The 23,652-nt window shown below is 28.5% G+C and overlaps 1 protein-coding gene across 6 annotated transcripts; it reads right to left on the bottom strand.

Moving 5' to 3' along the window:
• Positions 1–570: 570 nt before the first annotated feature.
• On the bottom strand, positions 571–23,652 carry LOC128386340 (whirlin-like). Of its 6 annotated transcripts, none has more exons than XM_053345366.1 (11): positions 22,406–23,652; positions 21,966–22,192; positions 20,423–21,557; positions 11,431–11,556; positions 10,993–11,365; positions 9,872–10,068; positions 8,755–9,068; positions 7,805–8,030; positions 5,216–5,614; positions 4,981–5,115; positions 571–867 (listed from the first exon to the last, which is right to left on the bottom strand). In XM_053345366.1, exons 3-11 carry the CDS (start codon positions 21,350–21,352, stop codon positions 634–636), a joined length of 2,934 nt encoding a protein of 977 aa, XP_053201341.1. In that variant the 5' UTR covers positions 21,353–21,557; positions 21,966–22,192; positions 22,406–23,652; the 3' UTR covers positions 571–633. The 6 variants fall into 6 exon arrangements, with proteins under 6 accessions (XP_053201341.1, XP_053201342.1, XP_053201340.1 ...); XM_053345367.1 differs by having other exon boundaries at positions 21,966–22,062; XM_053345365.1 differs by having other exon boundaries at positions 21,966–22,634; positions 23,197–23,652.

The raw sequence follows: 23,652 nt of genomic DNA, 5'->3' as shown, positions 1-23,652 counted from the left end.
TAATTCCAATTTTCGTGCTATTATATCACAAAAAGATTTAATTTACATGAAGGAAAAAAAACAATTCTATTTAGACGATAATCAGTTTTCTTGGTGAAAAGATGAAAACATTGAACAATTAAAAAGTTTCGACATAAATGTTCACATTGATTAATGGATTTACAATAGAAAATTATGAAAAAAGAAATGAATCAAAATGGAGGATTAAGATAATCCTTCCAGAGACAAGATGACATCATAGAGAGAGAGAGATTAGTATTGGATTAACAAGGAGCACTTAATTTGTTCTTGGCAATTTTATGGTTTTGGTAACAATTTAGAGGAAAACTGATTGATTGCAAAATAAATCAACAAGTCGAAAGATGATCAAAAGGAGTAAATCAACAGCAAAAGAAAAATAACAATTTACAATTAACGATTTGCGATACAATTTTACAGAATTAAAGAAAGAGAAATGGTTCCAAACAATTAAGCTAATTGTCGTTGTTCAAACTGTCAACACATTAATTATCTTTTCTAATCAACTGAACTTGTATTGGTCCAAATTACATGATATGGTTAGTTAATTAACTCGAGTTGGAATATTGATTTTTATTGATCATTCGATTGGTGATATGTAATCAAGTTAATTGATCATTCGAAGCTATTGTTCAATAGCATGAATGATGATCGACGAATATCAAATTCGCTTTTTGATTTTTCTCTAACAACAAATTCGATATGATCTTTATGAGGAGTATTATAATAAGCCATCGCCATCATTTGAGCGACTTGTTCGTGGCTTAGATTAGCGGTCGATAATCCGTCCACTTCAAGGATTATATGTCCAACATGAAGATCGCCAGTGTCGAAAGCAGCTCCAGAACTCTGTGAATATCATCATGAGGATAATGAACGAATCGAAAAAGGTTAAAATTAGTAAATCATTTCAATCATTTATTGGAAAATCGGTAATCACTCAAGGAATAAATTAATTCATGGTAACATCATGTAAATGATTCAATAGATTAGTAAGAGATAGAAAAAAAAATAATCATGTAATTACATTTGAACCAATTAACTATGAACATGATCAATATGAAGAAGGTCAAATAATAACATAATAAAGTTAATTGGTAGTAACTCTATTATTATATTTGTCTATTTGGTTATTTGATCACATAATCAAATTGATGATTAAGAATCAGGAAAAAATTGGAATCATCGTTTCCCTTTGATAATAAGACAGTTATCAAGATAATCTTGATTCATATGAAACCTTTTCTTAAATTGGAATCAAAATTTTCATGAGAATAAAGGAAGAAAAAAAAATGAATTCAATGTGATTCATATTGAATTTAGATCCGAAAATTGTTCAACAATTTATCTCCATGATAATCTAGATAAATATGAAACTGTAAATCTCATGAAATGCTAGGTGAGATGGTATGTTAGCCGATTGTTATTCCAACAAGAATCGAAGGACCAATTTCAATGAGATATTCCAATTCCATGGGGATTCGAAAAGAGTAAGAATATGATAAAGAAAAGGACTAATGATAAATACGAAAAGAATTCAGGTAATTTGTTCCTTAGAACTTTTTTTCTTCTTCTCTTTTTTTTATATTATCTTTGCTTGTTATTTTCTATTCCATATATATAAAAACCAACAGTTTGAAAGATTTTCTATTTGTTTTTTTTGTTCTCTAACAAGGTAAACTTCGAAAAGTTCTGAATCTCTGAGTTCGAATACGAATAAAACAAAGACAAGCCAATATTGTTCTTACTTTGTGAAAGTGAACCTCTCTCAAGACAAAGAAGATGATGAAAAGATATTATATCGTAATAATAATATGAGTTTACCCTGAAATCCCCATGAACAAAAATGAAGGAAGAAAAAAAAAATTCTCATGATATATTTTATCTACTTATTCAGCATAAAAGATTAAACTTTTAGGTGGAGGAATGAAAAAGTATCTCTTTTATCATGAAAAATATGAACAGAAACTTGAAAGGAATCATTGATCTCAGATAATAATAGTAAATGTATTTCACCATTTTGATTGTTGACAATTTAACATTAACAATTCAATATTGTCAAGTGATCAATTTGACAGCAGTGAAACTGTACAATTGTTGCCTGATTATCCAACAGAACTCCATGTGAATATGTTTCATCGTAATTGTAATTAACTTGTTGGAAGAGTAAAAAGTTCATTGAGATTAATCATCTTCTCAATCATTTGAACGTATTGATTGATTACAATTAAGATAAATTTATTGTGATAACTTTTACTTTATTCTTGGTTATTTATGTTCAGCTTATTATGGAACTGAAATTGGAATGGAAAATGTTGATCATGGTAATATAAATTGTTACCCTGGAAATAATATTTCACCTACGGAAAGTTCAATCTAATCAAATCAAGAATAAAATAACAACAATCAAATCAAATTGTTTGATTGTTGATTTTTTTGTGTTTTCTTTTTTTTTGTTTGATTCCAACATGAGCCTCAATTGATATACTTATTGCTGTTATCATCATGTTATCAAATTTTATCAACAATCAATGATGTTATTTATTAGTTTATAACATTTTTTTTGTTTCTTATATTCAGTTGACCTTAAGAGATTATTATGATTTGTATCATGATTATCATGATATAAACCAAGGAAAATTCTGGTTTCAAGTCAATTTAAAGTTTATTTGGTTTCAACTTATTGGGTATCATGATTCAGGTTAATGTCTTTCAAGTATCATCATCATCTTATAAATGATGATGATGATGATGATGATAGACTGATATTTGAAACTAGTTCAATGTGATTCATGATGAATCAATTTGATTCAGTTGAAATGAAATCTGAATCCATGATTATAAGAAAAGTTTTCTCAACGTAAATCAATTTATTCATTTGTTTACTTTACTTTCCTCATCTAATTCAATTGTTACATTTAATACTTTCTATTTTAGTTTAGCTTAATTGTTCAATTTTAATTAGATCCCTTAACTGAGAGTTATAGTTATTTTTAATTGTCATCATAATATTCTGGCTTCCAAATTATAATCAACTGGGAGTTTTGTATAATCATTTGTTTTTTGCTCAACAATTAATGAAAGTTAGTTAGTCAAATTAACTAAATAAGTTTAATCATTATAAATGATTACATCCATTGAGATTGAATTGTAAGATGATCAAGTTAACTAATTGACTGATCTTAATTGTTATATTACATTTTTTTTTGCGTTTCTATTATTATATTTAAATTGTCTCATTTGTAGTTCTAGCTTAATTGTTGAGCTGTTAGGTATTAATTTTGATGACAATTAGGTTGGCAATTGATTCTGATTAACCCAGAAATCATTAAATTGCCCTCTTTTGGCTTAGGGTGATTAAGATGCTAAAATTAATAAGAATGACAATTTAATTTGATTCTAATCAAGGTTACCTGTTGAATAGGTTAACTTTATATTAAGGATAGATCCAGTGTGTATCATTAAAGACAACCAATTAACTAATTTCTCACCAATCAACTAATTAGTTTTGATGGTTAAGAAAATCAAAATCAAAATCTTTAATCCTTGATTACTGATCTAATGGGCAGTTTGATTTGATTTTAATTGCTTACTAACGATCATTTAAACCATCATAATAATGGTAATAATTAAATCATCATTTGATTAATGATTAACTTTTAATAAGTCAAAATAATTAATCACAACTACTGATCACTAACCTTGAATAATCAGGAAAAAAAAAGTTAATACTTGATCATCAATCTATAATTAGAAAATCAAATTAGGCTAATCATTTGATGATTATTAAAATTAAAAGTTAATTGAAAGTTATTATTAGTAAGAATAGACTTAATTGTTCAGCTAATTGTATCAAATTTGAATCAACAATTAGAATAGTAAATTGTAAACATAACCCAGTTTGTTTACCAAAGTTAAAAATTTTCTGCTTTTTTGGTTTCAACAATCAAATTGATTTAATTATCTTAATCAACGATAATTGGATCAAGTAAAATTTAACAAATCACAATTAAAGACAAAACTAAACTGATTCTTAGATTATACTAATGTTGTTAATGAACTTGAATAATCAATCGATTAATTCACTAAATTAGTTTCACTATCAAAACTGATTGAAAAACAAAAAGTCAAGTAACTTGATTACAATTAACTTTAATCATTCAAAGTTAAACTGATACTCCAGTGAAACCAGTGTTTCTCCGTAATAACAATTAAACTAATTGTCAATCATAATTAGAAAATTGATTCCCTGATGATGAAAATAATAACGGTAATAATAATAATAAAAAATTATTCCTGCAAAACAAAAATTATATAAATAAATTATTATAATAAATTAGAATTGATAATAAATGTTAATCATACAAATGACAATTTGTCATCTCCAGAGTAACAGGTAATCATTTTAATAATATGAATGCTATTAACTGGATCAATAATTAGGATATTATAGCGATTTAAATTGCTTGAGATGATATTTCATCTTTTCACAATTAAAATTAATCTGATTAAACCAATTGTTCAACAGAAATTCAATTAAATGAATAATCTGCTGAGAATAACAGAGAAGAAAAAAAAATAATTAACTTTTCACTTTAATTTGCTATTACAAATTTAGATAATAACAATTTAGTAAACAATTTGGTTGTAATTGGAAAATTAAATTTGACAAAATCAATCGAATGTTAAATTGTTGTCAATCTATTGATGAGAAGTTAATTTATATTTACTAATTCTGTTGATTATTTTTACCATGAAGTTTAATCAAACAATTAGATGATGATGATTGTTGAGAAGCAACAATTAACATTTGAATAGCTTGAATGAAACGTTTGATTAACAGAAGATTAGTAAACAATTAGCTTTCCATTCAATTGAAACACTAATTAAATTCAACAATCAATACGTGAGATTGTTCAATGAGTCTCATGAATTAGAGACAACAATCAACTAATTACTTACATGAATACTTATGATTCGAGGCTGAAGTTGACTTGGTACATCGGATCCTCCCTCGATCGCTAATCCCAAGATTGGCTTAGATTTTTTAACAATTACTCTTAATCGTCCATCAGGCTCTCTAACTGATCTGTGGTACTGATTGATTACAATTGCGATGGGAAAAAAAATCAAGCGAAACAATTACAATCAATTCTGTGGATCCAAATTAGTAAATTTCTCTTTTTTGACAACTTACAGGTATTCTGAATGATGAACTACGATGAGGTTGATAATGGAAAGGTGAAGATGATGGTAACTGACCAGTGGAATTGAATGAACATTGGCCTGGAAGTGAACTGTGCCGACGAACTCGCGATTGAAATATCGAAGATGAATAATTATCGTGATTAGATGAACGATGGTGATGATGTCGATCGTTAATCATATCGTCATCTCCAGCAATCAGTTCGTCTTCCTCATCAACCAAATGAACTTTATCATCGCTATGATATAAATTTGAATTTGTTCCAGAGATTTTCATATGATTATCACGATTATCCGATCCTACGATTCCCGTTGAGTTAATTGTTTTCATTTCAACTCCACTCAATGATCGTTGGCGTAAATTATCATGATACTCATAAACTGATTCTTTCTGTAAGTTCAGTCATGAGAAAAAAAGTTCAGACAAAAAAAAACAAGAGACAAATAATTTGATCGCAATTAATTTGGTTATAATTAAGTGATATTATATAATTTGAATGTTTAATTGTTGTTAGAGTTTCATTTTTTTGTTTACTGATTGTTTCAAATCAATTTCAATGAGTTTCAATTACTTATGTACAGAAAAATAGATTTACTTAAAGCATGAAAGTGTAACAATTAATAATCATGTTACAGTTTCGATTGTTGTTAAATTGGTTGATTGTTGATTGAATGTTAACAATTACACGGTCAATTTATAGGTTAATCGTTATTATCCAAGTGGAAAAAGGGAATTACAATTAAGTTAATTGTTAGAAATCGTATTTAGTTAGGGGATTATAAGAATTTCGAGAAAAAAATTGATATATGAAGACATTGGAAAAGTAAACGATATAATTTAGTTATTTTCTTGGTATAAAGGAGCCAAAAATTAATCAATTCCGAGGTGAATTAACTTAGATTGTTGAAAATTTTGAACTTGTTGATCAATTGATTAAGTGTTGGTGATTTAAGATGAGACAATCGATTGACCAGTTGATTGTGGTGAAGTAATTGGCGAGTAAAGTTGATGATTAGCCGATGGAAGATGAGACAAATCAAGAGATTGAAGGCTCGAAGCTGATGAAACACCAGTTGATCGAACAATTAAAACTGGATTAAGTAATTTAGGTCTAGGAATACGAATTGGTTGAATATCTAACAAGGCTTCCATGTTGTTGATACAATTAGTAAATCACTTGGTTAATTTAAGAAAAACAATTAAAAGTAATAGACAAAAATAACAATAAAAGTTTCCAATTTTGTTAAGGTAAAAACTTTTCCAAACAAATTGTTGTTTTGCTGATTTCACTTTGACTGTTTGTTGTTGATTGTTGATTGCAAAGTTTAATTACCTTGATGACGATGATGATGGTGATGATGATGAACAAGTTGTAGGTTGCACTTTAAATTGTTGATTATTACAGTTAATCATTATGAAGAAGGAGTGGAAATCAAGAATTAGGAAAACCTGACAAACTTTTCCAAGTGAATATAATGTTCACACCCTATTGTTACATTTAGGGTTTACACTTGATAAATCAACAACTGGATTAACTGATTGTGATTAAGATGATGATGATGCCTACCCAGGGTTAAAAGGCTATTTGTAAGACCCTGAGTTAAGGTCTAATTGTTGTTTTTGTTAAATACTTTCAACAACCTGACAAATTGATAAACATGGTTGACATGAGAAGTAGGAAGCAAAATCAAATTCACTCAATGATAAATCTAATTCCTGCTAATTAGTTAATTTAGTTAGACAAACATTTTCAGATTCTATTTTTAATACACTTAATTGATACTCTACAAGGTTCATTTGATTCTTAATCATCGTAATGATGAGGATGCTCAACATGATAAGACTTTGTAATTAGCAAATTGTTTGACTATATTGTTGTTGTTGTGATTGTTAAGTTTATTATATGAAATCATCTTGATTGTTTCATATCTCCATCAAGTCAATTGATTGATTAAATTGTTGAAAATTAAATAGTAAACACTAATTATAATCTAAATTAATCTCACCAGGAATCTCTCATGTAAGATAATCAATTATTGTCAGGAAAAAAAATACAATCATCACATTAGATTGTAATTAATCATCTTCATTCAGTAAAATCTTATAAATGTTGATAATAAAACGATAATGATTAACAATAACTGTTAATCCAGTAATTTGGTTGCGTTGATTGTTCAACAATCAATTCTGATTGAGTGTAGCTCATTGATAACTTGTTATTTTTGTATCATTGTCTAAATTAATTGATGTTTGGACAAAGTAAATACTGATAATAGGGTAACAATTTACTAATCATCTTCTGTAATTTACTTATTTTCACAATCTTACAACTATTAACCACAGCAATTAACAGATCAATATGCAAAAATAGCTTGGAATCAATAATGACAATCAAAAAATAAATTGTTCATCAAGGAAGTCACTGAATGAAATTAATTGTGATTCACTGGTTAGTTGATTAGATTGATTCAATTGACTTTTGAAACTCATTGAAGGTTTTTTATTATTATTATCATTGTTGAACCTTTTTGGATAACAACAATTAGATTGATTGATTGTGATTATTATGATTAAACTTACGTTGTATTTGGAGGGTAGATCATGAGAATCAGCGATTGACCATCTTCTTTCATCTAGATTGACCGGAACTCCAAGAAAATCATTAAAATTAGAGGTTGATTTGATTTCCGGATTACAAGAACTGTGTCGACGAGGAACTGGTTGATCTTTGGTAAATGATATTGGTGATAGAGAATCAATTTCCGGTCTAAATCGTACAGAAACATTTCCGTTTCGAGATGAATTTCTAAAACAATTAATTAAAAAAACAATTAACCAATAACAGTCTAATTAAAAACATCAATTCAATTGTAAAATTTCATCATCATAGTGACATTGATCTTAAGGCTCTGATTATCTGGTCTTTTTGTTAATTGTTGACCATAACCTGAATTAAATGTTTCATTGATTTACCAATTTACCAATCAAATTGTTACCCTGCAGTTTAATTGTTCATTTCTCAACAATCAGTAATCACTAATTGTTGAGTGGGGGGAGATTAAAACGGAAATGATTAACTGAATATAATTAACCAAAAGTGTCAACTGTAAACATGAACTGTTCAAGTTTTTTATTTTTTATATTTCCAGGTTCATATTAACCAGTAATTAACTAATTAACTATTGATTATTGTTATCATGTTGTGATTGTTAAGGTGAAGGTGATTGGATCAAGTTCAACAGTTAATTATTAGCAATCAACTGATCAACAACAAAAAGTATCCACAACTAATAATATAAGAAATGAATGTTCAATATAAAGTGGGAAGAATCAACAATTAATTTAATTGCGTTGAAAATAATACTTTTGAAACTAAAATTATCCATTAATTTATATTCTGATAGTGATTATAATTTGATGTTCAGGTAAATTGTGGAGGAAGAAATAAACAATTAACTATGAGGAAGATGAACAAAAAAAAAGATGATCACTTTGATTACTCTTTGATTGTATCAGGTTGTTAATCTTACTTTTCAATTGGAATTGAATTAAGTTTGGTTGATTTAGTGTGCGGTGAATCATTTGATGAATGATGATGGTAGTGACCATGATGAGAGGTCATCTGATGACCATGATGATGATTACCAGGAATTGTTGTCTCTTGACCAAAGGAGATTGAATTTTCACTTGATTCTTCATCATCTCCACCAATCATATGAGCAGATTCAATTGGATTAGCTTTCGATTTAATCATTAACTGTTCCTCTCGTTTGAAAATTAATTCATCAAATTTATCCAAATCCTCTTCACGGATTATTATACGAAAATGATTTAACAAAGAATACTAATACAAACAAAAGGTAAATTCCAACAATTAGTAAATTATATTCGTAAGGATAGTTAATAATAGTAAGATATTAATCCTCAGGTAACATGAGATTAATTGTTTTTACTCAATTTCTGGTTTCATGAGTTTCCCCTGAACATGATTGACTTTTTTTTCCTCACAATTATTAACAATATTTTTTTTCCAGCTCATGATTAACTTTAATTGTGATGACATGTCACAAATTAGTTTATCGTAGTTATTATTTTGCAAATGTGTAATGTCAAAAATCATTAAACTTTATGGTAAAGTAGTTTTTCCTGTTATCCTTATTCATTCATTTCCATACCAAATTCAAATGTAACATTGAATTTATTTGCTTATTTTCATGTTGACATTTTTATCAACACATTCAACTTTTACCGTTATTTTTCATATGTTTGTCATTCATTTTTACACCTGAAGAAAAAAAAACTATTTCAAACTTTTCTTTTCTTTTTTTCTTTCCTTTGCTTTTCTACCCATGATATTGGTCTTGATGCTATTTAAATAGTGTGGACTTGTAGTTGACAACATTTCCAAGGCAAAGTTTACACACATAATTGTCATTCATTGATCATATGAAATTGTGAATAAATTTCATGGTAATTCAATCAACAACAAGTGAGAGAACAGATGAAAATAATCAGTTTCATTTCCTTGTTCATTATTTTCATTCAGATTTTCCGATCAACTTATCTTTTCAACTCGTCAGGCAATCGAAGTGAATAAGATTATCTCAGAATTTAGAGAAAAATAGTTCGATTAATTGTTTGGTTTACCTTTTCTCTTGTATCTAAAAGCTCCAGGAAAAGGGCAATAAAGGCATCGACGGTCATTCCTTTGGTCTCATATTCGTTTCGATAATAAGCAAAAGTAATTCGATCTTTTTCTGGTAAAAGTTGATTCAATTTCTCTTCGAGAATCTCTTCCTCGGCACTTTCGGTAACCAATAAGGTCGGTGTTACTCGATTAGTTCCTGATTTCGAACAAAAAAAATTAGAACAAAATTATAACGTAAATCAAAGCTTCATATCAACTCGAAAGACATAAAATAAACACTCATTGTAATACAATTGATAATCATCACACTGACAATGTTTTTCTTGTATAATAATTGTCTCTTTAACCATCAGCTCTCCATGTACTGATTTATTGATTACTTTTATTGGGTTTTCTGGTTCAACTTTAACAATAAACTGATCTTGATTAAATCAGTCAACTCTCTGGGAAGCCTTAAGGTTAAAGGTTATCGTTTTTTGTGTTTTTTACTTCAATTCTGGTAGTCTCTCTCTCTCTCTCTCTCTCTCTCTCTCTCACTCTTTTACTCCTTCAGTTTATATTTGATCATCTTGATGATCATTAAGAAAAAGAAGACAATATGAGAATTGACATGTTAAGTGTCCATTAACTGGTTACAATCAAAATCTATTCAATCTATTGATTGTTAATAGAAAACTCGAACCTTAATGATAATATCATCTTCAATATTATATTTATATACTTTACTTGATTGTCGTTGAAATGTTTGAATTATTTAATTGAATTCAGTGAATATGAAATATTGAATATTTCAAACACTTGAATTGCCTCATGTTTGATTTGGAGAGATTAATTTTCATGGGATATTTTGAAATGAATTGATTACTATCAATTTAGATTGCTAAGAACTGTGAACATGTGAAATCTAATGAATATCAATGAATGATAATTGTGATGATAATTGTGTGAAAATCAATAAAAGATTAGCACAATAATGGGAAATAAATAATAAATCAAACAAATAAACTTTAATTTGTTTATATTACGAGGTAAAAGGTAAATGAGTCTCGATGAATAATTTTGATAAAAGTGATGAATTAAATTAAAAGTGATTTACATTTAGATGAAATTAATTGTTTACCTTGTTCACTGATGGGTCGATAACCAGGTGACCCTGTACCCGGTGAACTTGTTCGTTGTGAACCACAAGGACTTCGATTGAGCCTATGAAGATGTGAAGTCTCTGGTAACGAACATCGAGAGGACGGAATATGATTAAAAGGAAATTCAGTATGAGATGTAGATGAAGATGATCCATCGGATGAGGTTAATTGGGCAGCAGCAGAAGACGAAGAAGATGATGAATGAATTAAAGAAACATTGGAAGCCGGTATTTTGCCAACGTAACGAACTTTCATCGTTAATCGAGGCGAAGATCGTAAAATGTCAACAGCCTCATCGTGAAGAACATGTTGAAAATCGTGATTATTTACAGATAGAATTTGATCACCAATCTAATAATTAACGAAAGAATAATTTTTCAACAATCGAAACATAGATGATCAACAATCAATCTAACCTTTAATCCTCCTCTTTCAGCGGCCGACATTGATTCGATGCCAGTTACATAGATACCAAGTCCATACTCGAGGCCACCACGGATCATTAATCCCGGATTAATGCCCTTCTCAATTATAATCTGAACCTAAACAATTATCATTGCATGATTATCTGGTGAGATATTGTGAACACAATTAACTTTGGAAAATGAAAACAAATCAATTGCACTAATTATTTTGTTGGAAAAATGATTTACAATCAATTGACAATAATGTCAAAATCTTCAAGTCACAATTGATTCAATTATCTGTATTCATGGTGATTATTTCTTGAGGCAATTTAGCATTGAAAGCAAAGGAAACTTTCAAATTTGATGACAATCATACTCAGAATTAACAATCTAATTAAGTTTCTGTGGAAATCAATACAATTAAACCTAAAGGGAAAATTGAAAATGAAAACAAATGGGAGAAAAATTCATCCATTAACCAGATTGATCGAGTTAATGAAAAGAAAGCTCAAGAAAAGAAGACTAATTAGAAAACAAAGTTGTTTAGTCAACTAATTAATCAACTACGAATCGAGGAAATTAATTGTTAGTTTTTTAACAATGAACTTTTTTTCAGAGTTTTTTTCCGTCTTAATGGTAAGCTACAAATAAATGATGATCATGACTAGAAAACGGGAAATTAAAGATTAACAGATTAATCGTTAATCGAAGTGATAAACAATTAGATTTGATGAGAAAACTGAATTTTAATTATTTTCAAAGAAATGCTGATTAGTCTGATTTTGCAAAAATATCATTATGATTCATCAGGGATCAGGCAAGCCTTTGAGTTTTCATGAGGCTTAACCCAGTCAAATGAAACATGAAGCATGCGGCAAAATTAAACGAGCCTTTCAATTGCGTAAAATTTTCTTTCTCTTTCTCTTTTCTTTTCTTTTTGCCTTTTGTTCGAAAATCATTCTTGATTCACGGCGAATGTTGGCATTGATACGAATCTAAATTCCATGAATTTCTTGTTTCACTCTCTTACGCGTCTTAATGCAAAAATCGCGCTCTTCGCGTTTGACTGTTTCCATGGAAACCTAATCATGTTCTTTTTGTTTCTAGTAGCTTTCAAGCAAAAGTAGAGACCGAATTCTTTAAAATGTTAATGAAATAATACTTGGGTCGTGTTGATATTTGGTTTTTTTGATAACTTTCATAATTTTTTAACAAACAAGGTACCTAGTTCATTATTCACGGTTCAAGATTTAGCATCTCATGTAACTTGTTTTTTTCAGGAAAATGTCTTACGAAGAAAACATGTGTTTTGAGTGCAAAAAAGTAATTATTGGCCATCAAGTATTCAAGCTTAATAAATGTTTGGATTCACATGAAGACATGAAGATCTTTAAATGACTTTTGAACGTGTCCTTCCGGAAATGACTTCAATGACCTTGAAAAAGCAAAGGGTTGAGCGCTTCAATTCTGTTCAGTCCTCTGATAAAGTCTGACATTCATGACTTTAGTTCCGGAGATATTCAGTGAAATAGCCGTGGTGGATAAAAAAACGCCCTGTACTTTTGTCATGATTTTCCTGAAACATCGGTTCAATGCACATGTATGAAGATGGATCTCTGTGCATTGGATTTTGGTCGCGTTCTTTTATAGGTTCCTGTTGGTAAAGGTTGCTGACAGCTGACGGTCAAGCCCGGTATGAAATTGAATCGAAGCGTAATGATTGCGTGTTAGATTGGGCAGATGAGCTCATTAAAGCTAGACTCGCGTTGCCTAATTTTTTTGGACCCTTTCTACCTTCCATTGGCTATTGTTACCTTGGTTACTATTATGGTAGCTGTCGAAATGATTGTCCTCATGTACACAAGTGCGCATTTTGTGAGAAAAATCACCTGCTCAAAGATTGTCAAATTGCTCACAAATTTGACTTTCAAATTAATTTATTTTAATGTATTTTGTTTATTTAATTCTCTGTTTCATGTTACTCGTTTCTTTTCTGCATTAAATTTCAAATATATAAACAATCTTGATGCATGGGTTTAAAAACGCGAATCAATCACGTTGCCTAGACTCTTGTTCAACGCTAGCTATAGCTTGATATTTCATCAATTGCAATTCAAAGTGTTACATACACATATTTTCTCGGTGCTATAATTGTCGCCTCTAATCTGGTCAATTTGTTTGACTCGCATGAATCAAGCCTCTTCGCAATTATTAATATTAACTGGGAAGTTAATTATTATTATTTAAAATGATTTGAATCAATTTTTCATGAATTGTTTACAATAAATGATTTGATTACAATCTCAATGAATTAATCATTCCAGCTTTTTCTCAATTGAATTTACAAAAAAAATGATTGATAGTCATTCACAATTGAATTAATTGGTCAAACTATTATGATATTTACAAGACTTGATCAGTTCCAAATCAATGTTAATTCAATTGTAACAATTATACCTGACAGTTGGACTATGATCAATTTGATCATTTCATTGATCAAATCAACTATTATTACAAAATGATTACGATTATGATCATTTATCGTGATGATGATGATTAAAATTGACTGAATCATTAGTAAACTTTGATTGAAGATTAAAAGATAAATTGAATAAGAGAAACAAATTGTCAACACAATGATAATTCAATTGTTAACAATTATAATCCAGATCACAATCTACAAAAACTGATCAACAAGATAGTCACGTTAAGAGTAATAAATCAATGGAATCACCCTGAATCCCCATGACCGTTAACCTTTTCTGAATAATATTAATCAGAACATTTATTTTCCCTCAACAATTTGTCTAAATATCAATTCAAATCCATTCAAATGTGTTCAACAATTTAGATAATTCAATAATAGAAGATAAAAATAATATATATCAGATTCAATAAATGATAAATTTCAACTATAAGAAATTCAGAGAAACCCTCTGGGCAAAGAGATACAAAGCAACGAAATAGGATAAAAAAAATTCTTCATGAGATAAACCTTCAAGATAGAAACTATTATCCAGAGAAACATTAACAGTCTTTATATATTCATAATAGATGCTCATAAATAGCAAAGATTATTATTATCAGTTTCATCATCAGAATTCAAGGTAAATGCTGAGTAATATTTTTCCCTCCCTTTAACATTTACTTTAGTTTTATGGATCATTTTGCTTTTATCATCCTCATCTTTTTCTCTCTCATATTCATCCTTATTTTTTTTCTCGTTACTTTCACTTTTCTGATTCTTATTATTATTAAATATCCTTCTCATAACTAAGTCTCATAATCTTAATGCTATTAAAGATTAAACCATCTTAAGCTCATTTGGTTAACCTTAACACTGGAACTTGAATCATTTTCAATATTTCTTGATACATGGGGACAGTTTAATGCTACTCACAATCGTAATTAAAATCATCAACCAAGGGTAATTAAGGTATTAGGATTAGTTAAATAACCTTTGTCAAATGATTCACATTTGTATTTTTTAGTTTATCTCCTTAATTATTAATCTAACTGATTGTTATCAGTTTTTATCACAATTGAATATCAATTTATATGAACCAATGTAATAAGAGGATTAGTTAGCTTAATCCATTGAGCAATTGAAAATTGTTCATGAGACATTTGAATTACAATTAATCTGATTCATGGTAAATTTTAATCAAATGTTGAATCAAAAGTGTTAATTATGTTATTCTCATACATGGTAAATTGTTTCAATTAGTAAGGAGAATGGCTTTCAGGTTATGATTATCATTTAGTTTTTCTGGTTAACAAAAACTTTTGCATCAATATACAGGGCAATTCAGCTATATTTACCGAAGTATTCACTCACTCACTCAATCCGACTCACTTCGGCGTTTAAAATTTATTTCTGATTCCGTATTCTTGCAATACTATTTAATGTGTAAACATTAATTATTTTTGCAATTATGACTTATGACTTTTGTTCCGTGGTTAACTCTAATGATATCTCTTCGCCAGTTGATGTAAATTCATCTGATTTCAAAAAGTTAGAAGATAAAATGCCGTATCCGTTCGAGAAAATCCAAGTAAAGTTGGCCTGTCTTTGGTTTACTAGGGATGCCAGATATCATTTTGAATGGATCAAACTCTAATCAGATCTACAATACATGGCGATTCAGCTATTTTTACCGATGTTTTTTGCGATTTTCTCAGCAACTAAGAGTCGTAGAGTCATTCAGGTCATCGGTAAAATAACACGTTTCAAGGTTATCTGAAGGTAATGCAATAAAGAAGAATATTCAGAGACACTACGGACAAGTTTTGAGGTTTCTATGAGCTTTGCAATGCACGTTAGGATAAATTTATTGCATAAAAGATTTTCAACAGTTATTCAATTAAACAGTAATATCTCAATATCTGTGACACAAGGATCTCTAAACTCATTTTACAGGGTTAAAAATGTGAAGGATAACTGTAGCACCTTCAGATGACCTTGAAACGTGTTATTTTACCGATGACCTTGATCTTTGATATGACAAACAAGTATCGCTCAAACTCATACCAATCAAGCCTCGTGTCTCTACGACTCTTAGTTGCTGAGAAAATCGCAAAAAACATCGGTAAAAATAGCTGAATTGCCCTGTATTAACAGGAAATTGATGATAATTATTACATGATGATAAAAATCAATATTGAACTTTTTTCCATCATCTTGGTGATAATTATCATCGTTATTATTAGACAATCTTATTCAGCATTCTGATGAATCGTACATAAATTTGTCATTGAGTCTTATTATCATTTAGATTATGTTCATTATCTTGATTATAAATGTAGACTTGAAGACATTTAGTCAATAAGATTAGTAGGAAATAATTAACTTATTAATATGAATTGTTCAGAACTATTATTATCATGAATTAACATTAATTCAATGGTTGACATTGGAAATTATTGTAAAAAGAGATGAAGAAAGAAAAAGTTTCCTAAACAATTAAGATGGAGGAGAAAAAATTAATCATTGAATGATTCTAATTGCTATCATTATGATTCTATTAATAATTGTGTGTAAAACAAATTGTTTCAATTGATTGTAAATCAACGAGTGAAAACTATTAGCAGTTAATAAATTGCTAACAATTAACGAGAGAAACTTTTATTTTTTTCAAATTCCTTGATTGTATTAATATATTGATCTTGATTATCGATAATCAACTTTAATCAATTCTAAATCATTTATATGCTAACCTTACCCTGACATTTAACTACAATTTAAAACAGGAAATTCAATTTAATCACTTATCATTATATTCAATCACAATCATCAGATTATCAAATTTATTATTAAATTGCAATGATAAATATCAAATATTTTTTTCAATTCAGGATTGAATTTAAATATTACCATGAAAGTCAAACATGAGGATGAACTGATTGATTGTATCCCATTATGAATAATGAACCAGTATCATGAAAATTGATTGTTACACTTTAAATACTATTGGTAATTTAATTTTCATCAGAATTGATCATGGAAGTGATATTGAATCAAATGAACATTTAATCATAATTATTTTCAATCGTGATTTAAAATGAACATTATTCATTATTCAAAACTTTAGTTACAAATTATTATCATCATTGGATTCCAAGATTATCATTAAGTTAATTGTTACAATGATCGCAAGTTGATTGTTGTTTTCCTGGCAAGGAATCGGTAGTAATCAAAATTAAATTGGTAACAGTCATGAGAATCAAAAATTAACTATATTGATAGTGATAGCGTGATTAAAATATTGTAATAACAATGATAATTAAACTAATTGTGATTGTGTGAAATGTTATTGTTTTTAGTAATCAAGTTATGATTAAGGTGGAGTTATTAATTCGTGTTAATTAGTTGATCATTTGCCAATAATGCTTATGATTAAAGCTAAAAATTACACTATTGGTGTATGATTATCAACACAATTAAGTTGAAACTAATTTCTATTGGACTTTTTTTCATCATAATCATCATGATTAACCTAATTGCAAACCTTGATTATATCAATGTAATAATAAGTAATAATTTCCTAAACTTAATTGCTAGAAATTCATTCATCACAATTCAAGGTGGGATTGGAACGTGATTAGAATTAGTTTAATTAAATTTGTCAATGATTATAATCATTATTGTGGTTAGACTGATGATTAAACAGTAAAAATAGTAATTATATTAAACTGTAATCATGATAATTTAATTCATGGAAAATACAACAATTAAATGTGTTAACTTTTCAACTTATATTATGTTATGAGTTGATTTTTGATCAATCAATTGATACTAATTGTTACTCAAAAATCATCATCAACATTAAGATAATTAACAATCAACTTGACCAGAATAAAAACAATTAAATTAACCAGATACTCAATGTGAATATTGATTAATTCAAAGTCATCTTAATGTTGAGCTATTCAAGCAATTACAATTAAATGAAATGTAACAATTAACTTTCAAGATACTCATTAAATTGATTGGACTCGATGTATTATATTGCTTGATTATGATTAAGAAATAATTATCTCAAATTAAATTATCATCATAAACATTAGACTGAATTTAATGATTAAGATGGTGAGTAATTATTTTTAATTGTTACCAATTCAATTTCAATGTTAACCAATTTTCTGACTCCTTTTCAACATGATTAGTTTACTAATTAAATGAATTAATTGTTTACACAATTCTGTGATCTTCAATTTCAAGATAATTTATCATTGTTTATAATAAATCAACATCTAAATTGTTTACAATTTAACACATTATGAATTGCTTGATTGTTGATTTAATTTCAGTTAATCTAATCAACTTGTATTTTTAGCAATCATTTGATTGTTAACTAAACGATTCATGAAAAAACAATTGGAAACATTTTTCATGTGAATTTAAAAATCCAACAGCAATTTGATTAACAACAACGATGATTAATTTTAATATCGATTGTAATTAAACAAATCACTTGATCAATCAACTAACAATTAACATCCTAATCAATAGGAATCGTTTTGAATAACAAATTAATCGGGATATTATGATTATCATTGAATAAAATAATTAGAATCTTTTACCGACTAAATAATTAAACTGATTGATAGTTAATTGTTAATCGATAAAATTTAATTCCATCAAAATTAAAACTCATATTGTAACACTTGTTGCAATGATTAACTCTGAGCATGAGCTAACAATTAAATTGAGATTAAATTTATTGATTGTGAGCCTTTTTTTTTATTAATTGCCAACATCACGATTGAAATAATCAAGTTTAAATCGTAAATTAGAAACCAAATCCAATTAAATTAACACTAAATGATGGATAAAATTAAACTGCAACTTTAATTTACGATTAAATTAAATCCTCAGAGCTATTAGTTAATTGTTTAAAGCGAAACAAATTGTTAATCAAGAATTAAGGAAGAAGCAAAAAAAAAGTAATACAATAAATCCTTGATTATCCTACAATGGAACAGTTAATTTAATCAAATATACTCAACATGGTATCTAATAAATTGGCGAGATTAATGTTACCAGCAATTAATTAATTGTTGGGAGCAATTAATGTTATAAATAACAATCAAGATGAATTGTTGAACAAGTGAGAGAAACAAAATGTAAACAAAGATTGAATGACAAAAACAATCAAATCTAATGAATGAAAATAAATCACAATCAAAGAAAATGCGATTGATTGTATTTCATAACAATCAGTAAATTATAATGAGATACATTGATGATCGTGATAAACATTTACCTTGATTATTTCATAAATCAACAAACATCATGTTGATGAACCTAAATAGTGAAAGTTATTGTTTTTTTTTCATCTCCTGATGATTTTTACCTGTTTATTATTAGCAAGGTGATAATAATAACACTCTGGGAATATCTGTGTGTATTTTTACATGGTAAACATGGTGAATTCTGACTTGGAGATAAAGTTCAGTAGGAATATGTTTACACTGAATTTGTAACTTTTAAATGAAACTCAGAGAAACATCAATTTATTTTATTCTAATTTTTTTGTTTACCTTCATCATTTTTCATCATATAGATTTAATATCATTCACATCATCATATTTATGAATCAAATAAATCAACAGAAAGTATTAACAATCATTATCACCATGAAAAAAGTTCTGAAAGATTTTGATTCTGTTGATGAGAAACCCAGAATTCTGGGTTTAATAATAACATTATTATCACATTTTATTTGAATTAGTAAACTTTTGATTGATAACCTTTCAATATAATCACAATAATGATCATCAACATGATCATTACATTTGATTAACAACAATTTCCTTTCAGTTTATTTGATAATTTGAAACATTTACCTCAGTAAATTGATGAAATTAAAAGTTACGATTCATATTCTCAATGAAAAATTTACTATTACAGTTAATTGGAACGGAAATTATTTGATTACTCTGATTGATTAGACTGAGAATTAATTTACTCTTTCAATTAATTACATTTAACATGAAATGTTCATCAACTAAAATTGACTTGATATTTAATTTTTCACCAATTAACTAATAGTAAATATTAACCGTAGGCATTTGGGTGACATGATAATGTTTAGCATAACAATTAATAATTACTATTAATATTAATTTACTATGATAGATTTTTATTTAATGAAAAAAACAAAACTCACTAATCAAATGTCTAATTGTTTATCTGATTTGATAAACTTGTCAGTTATTACTTGTGACAATCTAATTAATATGAATGTTAATCTCAATGGATTATTAATTAAAAAGTTATTAATAATCAAATGAATGCATAAATTAATTGACTAAGTGTAACAATCAAACTTTGAGTTGAATATTTTTAACTAACTCAAAGTTGATTGTTTTTGTCTTCTTGTTGATTTAGATTAACTATTAGAATAATTAAACTCCGATTTGCATATAATTATCTTGATTAATTCATTTTCAATTTGTTTTCATGTTAATTAAAAATGATGAGAAATAAATTGCTTACCGTTCGTATTAATTGTTCAGATTGTCGAGCTGATAATCGCCTTCTAGGTGATAAATTGATTCTTGCCGAAGGTGATCCTGAACCCGATTCACCGACAAGAAGTGGATCAAATTCTGATTCAGTTGATAGGATTAAATCACGATCAGGTGGAGGTGGAGAGATTGGTCTACCCTCCGGGTCAACCCAATGGTAGGTTGCATGTCGACGGTGGGAGGTCAACGCTTCCGACCTTGAGAGGACATTAAGAGTTAGAACATCTTGAGTACAGATCAAATGAATTGCTTTCTGACAGCTAATCGATGAATCAAGAAACGATGTATAATTAACAGATAATATCTGATCCCCTGGGGCCAAGCCGATCTTTTCAGCTATTGAATGTTCAGCTATCCTTGAGATATAAATAGTCCCATGTAGACCCACCTCAAGGCCACCACAAAGAGTTAAACCAGCGTCCGGTGGGTCATCTGGTCCTTTAATTAAATGTAATTTACGAACACTTCGAGTTGAATGGCTATTGATTAAAATATTATTTCCATTGATTAGTAAACCACTATTTCCACCATTGGAACCATTACCATTTCCTCCTACACTCTCACCTAATCCTCCTCCTCCTCCTCCTCCTCCTCTTCCAGGTGAGTTACCACCGTTCATGGTTAACCCATTATTAGCTGGACCATTACCACCGATAATGTTATTACCTCCCAAAATCACTCCGCTGGTTTTAATCGGCTCAAGGGAGTTTGATGGCGGTGGAGAGGCTCGAGTTGATGATACACTTCCCGCCGGTGAAACTGAACGTAGTAAAGGTTGACGGGAGGGAGAAGATGAATGGACTGATTGGGAATGATGGTGATTTCGATGATGATGATGATGATGATGTGAACGATGATTTGATTGGAAAATTGTATGACTGTTAACAGGAAAATCCATTTAACAATTAACTCTAATTGTTGGGAATTGTTTCTTTCTTTCTGCTTAGTCAATTATTGTACAGATATTATTTTTTTTTTGATGAGAAATCAAATTTATCTTATTAATTTGGCTTCTTCCCTTTGGGATGATGATAATTGTTGATGATTATGCTAATTGTTGTTGATCAATATAACATTAGAAACATTTATACGATTGTTATTATCTGTTGATTATAAGATTAGAAAACAACAATTAATCATTTCACTAATTGAATTAGATGATTTAAAAAATGATACAATATTTACTAAATTGTCATTTCTTAATAGTATTAACGACAAGTTGATTGTCATGATTAAATAAAAAATTTACAACAATCATATGATAATAAACAAGATTTTTGTGCTAATTGGTTTCATTTGATTTTATTATGATTGATAATAATCAATTGATAGTAATTAAAATTGACAAATAATTGTAAATTATTGATTGTTAATCGTTTTAAATGATTACAAATGCAAGAAGCACAATCAAAAACATTAATCGTTGTGTTAATCACTGGTTCTGATTAAGATGCGCACAGAAAAATCAATAAAAGCCAATTAGCAATTAACTTAATTTAAGAAATACTTACATAATTAAAGGTTGATGGATTTTGATTATGACAGTTAATTGCATGAAATCCGTTGTGGTTGTTTAAATTAATCATAATAATTGGAGATTCAATTTGGCTTTTTGTACCAGAATCACAGAGAGCAATTAACTTCTTGATTTGATGGAATCAAGGAGATACAAAATGATTAGTAACATGATGATGATGATCAAATGATACTTTATATCTACCCTGATGATTCCTGAATTCTGAGTTGGATGTAATTGTAAACAAAATAATTAGATTACAAGGTAAATGTTGATATGATGCTGGAAGAAACAATTTCCTGATTTGTTTGTGACAATTTAGCTTAATTGGTGTGTTGAATTTGATTCCAGGATAAAGATAATCATATGTGTGAATTTGTTGATTGATATTTTCACTCAAATTCTCAGAGTAAATTCTCAGGTAAACATATTTACCTGTGAATCTGTGTCACCTTTTGGAGTTAATTGTTGTTACAATTACAGGTAAATGTTTCCACTGGAAATTCAGGTAAATTGCAGGTAGAATATAAAATGTACACAAATGCAAAATTAATAATAAACTAAAATGGTTGAGATTTTATCACTTGGAATTAGGAAAATGATCCATAAGATGAGAGATGTTGATATGTTGTTGTTGATATTTTCTCGAGGAGGGTTAACCATGCTGATGGTTGGAGGAAAATGATATGAGATCAGATGAAAGGAAGATGATGAGGATGAGAATGATGAGAATTGTGATTCACTGGAAAGAGAAATAGAGAGATGAAAATCCCTTGGAAAACAGGGAAGATTCAAATTCAACTCTGATCATCTCTGGTTCTCATTGAATTCATCATGCTCATGAGCATCTTTACTTTACTTTCCACCTTAAGGGTTGACTCTCATTCCGGTGAATTAGGTTTTATTTTTAGGTTAATTTAGAATCACATTTTTCTTGGTAGTTAATCACTTGACATTTTGATTAGATTATTGATTTGAAAGCGATTCTTGTCCATCAATTTTCTGGTTACTGGTTTGGTTTTTCATTGGAATTAGTTTAAAGTGTATCAACAGTTAGTCGATGATCAAGTGAAACTTTTTAGGTGAAAATGGATCATATGAAATTCATATTGATAGAAACTAATTCCAACATTTTCTCAATCATCAAGGTAGAAATTAATTGGAATCAAACTAAAACCAATCGTCCAATTGTCAATAAGATTTTCTCTCAAATTCCCAATCAATACCTGTCAACATTTTAATCAATGGCCAAAAAAAATTCTCTCATCAGAAACATAATTCTAATTGTCCCAACGATCTCTAAATCATGTAATTAACCAGTTAACTAATGAACCATTTAAATCCATCAACTGAATTGAAGGTAAATCATTGACAATCAAATGTTACGAAAAAGTAACACAATCACATTAATCAAGTTCCAATAGGTTCAGATTAACCTAAATGAGAAAGACCAAAGAAAAAAAAACAAAGAATCACAATCAAAGAAAACACAATCAAATCAACAATACAAACCAACCAACAGTTGAAAGAAAACAATTAGACTTTAATTAACCACCAAATTAAAGTAATTTAATCAACAACAACAATCAAGAAACCAAAGAAATTAACAGTAACCGTCCACGAGACGAGAAGAGTTAATTTAATCACAGTCAATACATAAGAAAATGTACACTAATTATGTT

This window comes from Panonychus citri, unplaced genomic scaffold, assembly GCF_014898815.1.
Source record: "Panonychus citri isolate SS breed McGregor unplaced genomic scaffold, ASM1489881v1 Contig00068, whole genome shotgun sequence".
NCBI lineage: Eukaryota > Metazoa > Arthropoda > Arachnida > Trombidiformes > Tetranychidae > Panonychus > Panonychus citri.
The sequence above is the reverse complement of the archived record's forward strand: the minus strand, read 5'-3'. Positions and strand labels throughout refer to the sequence as shown.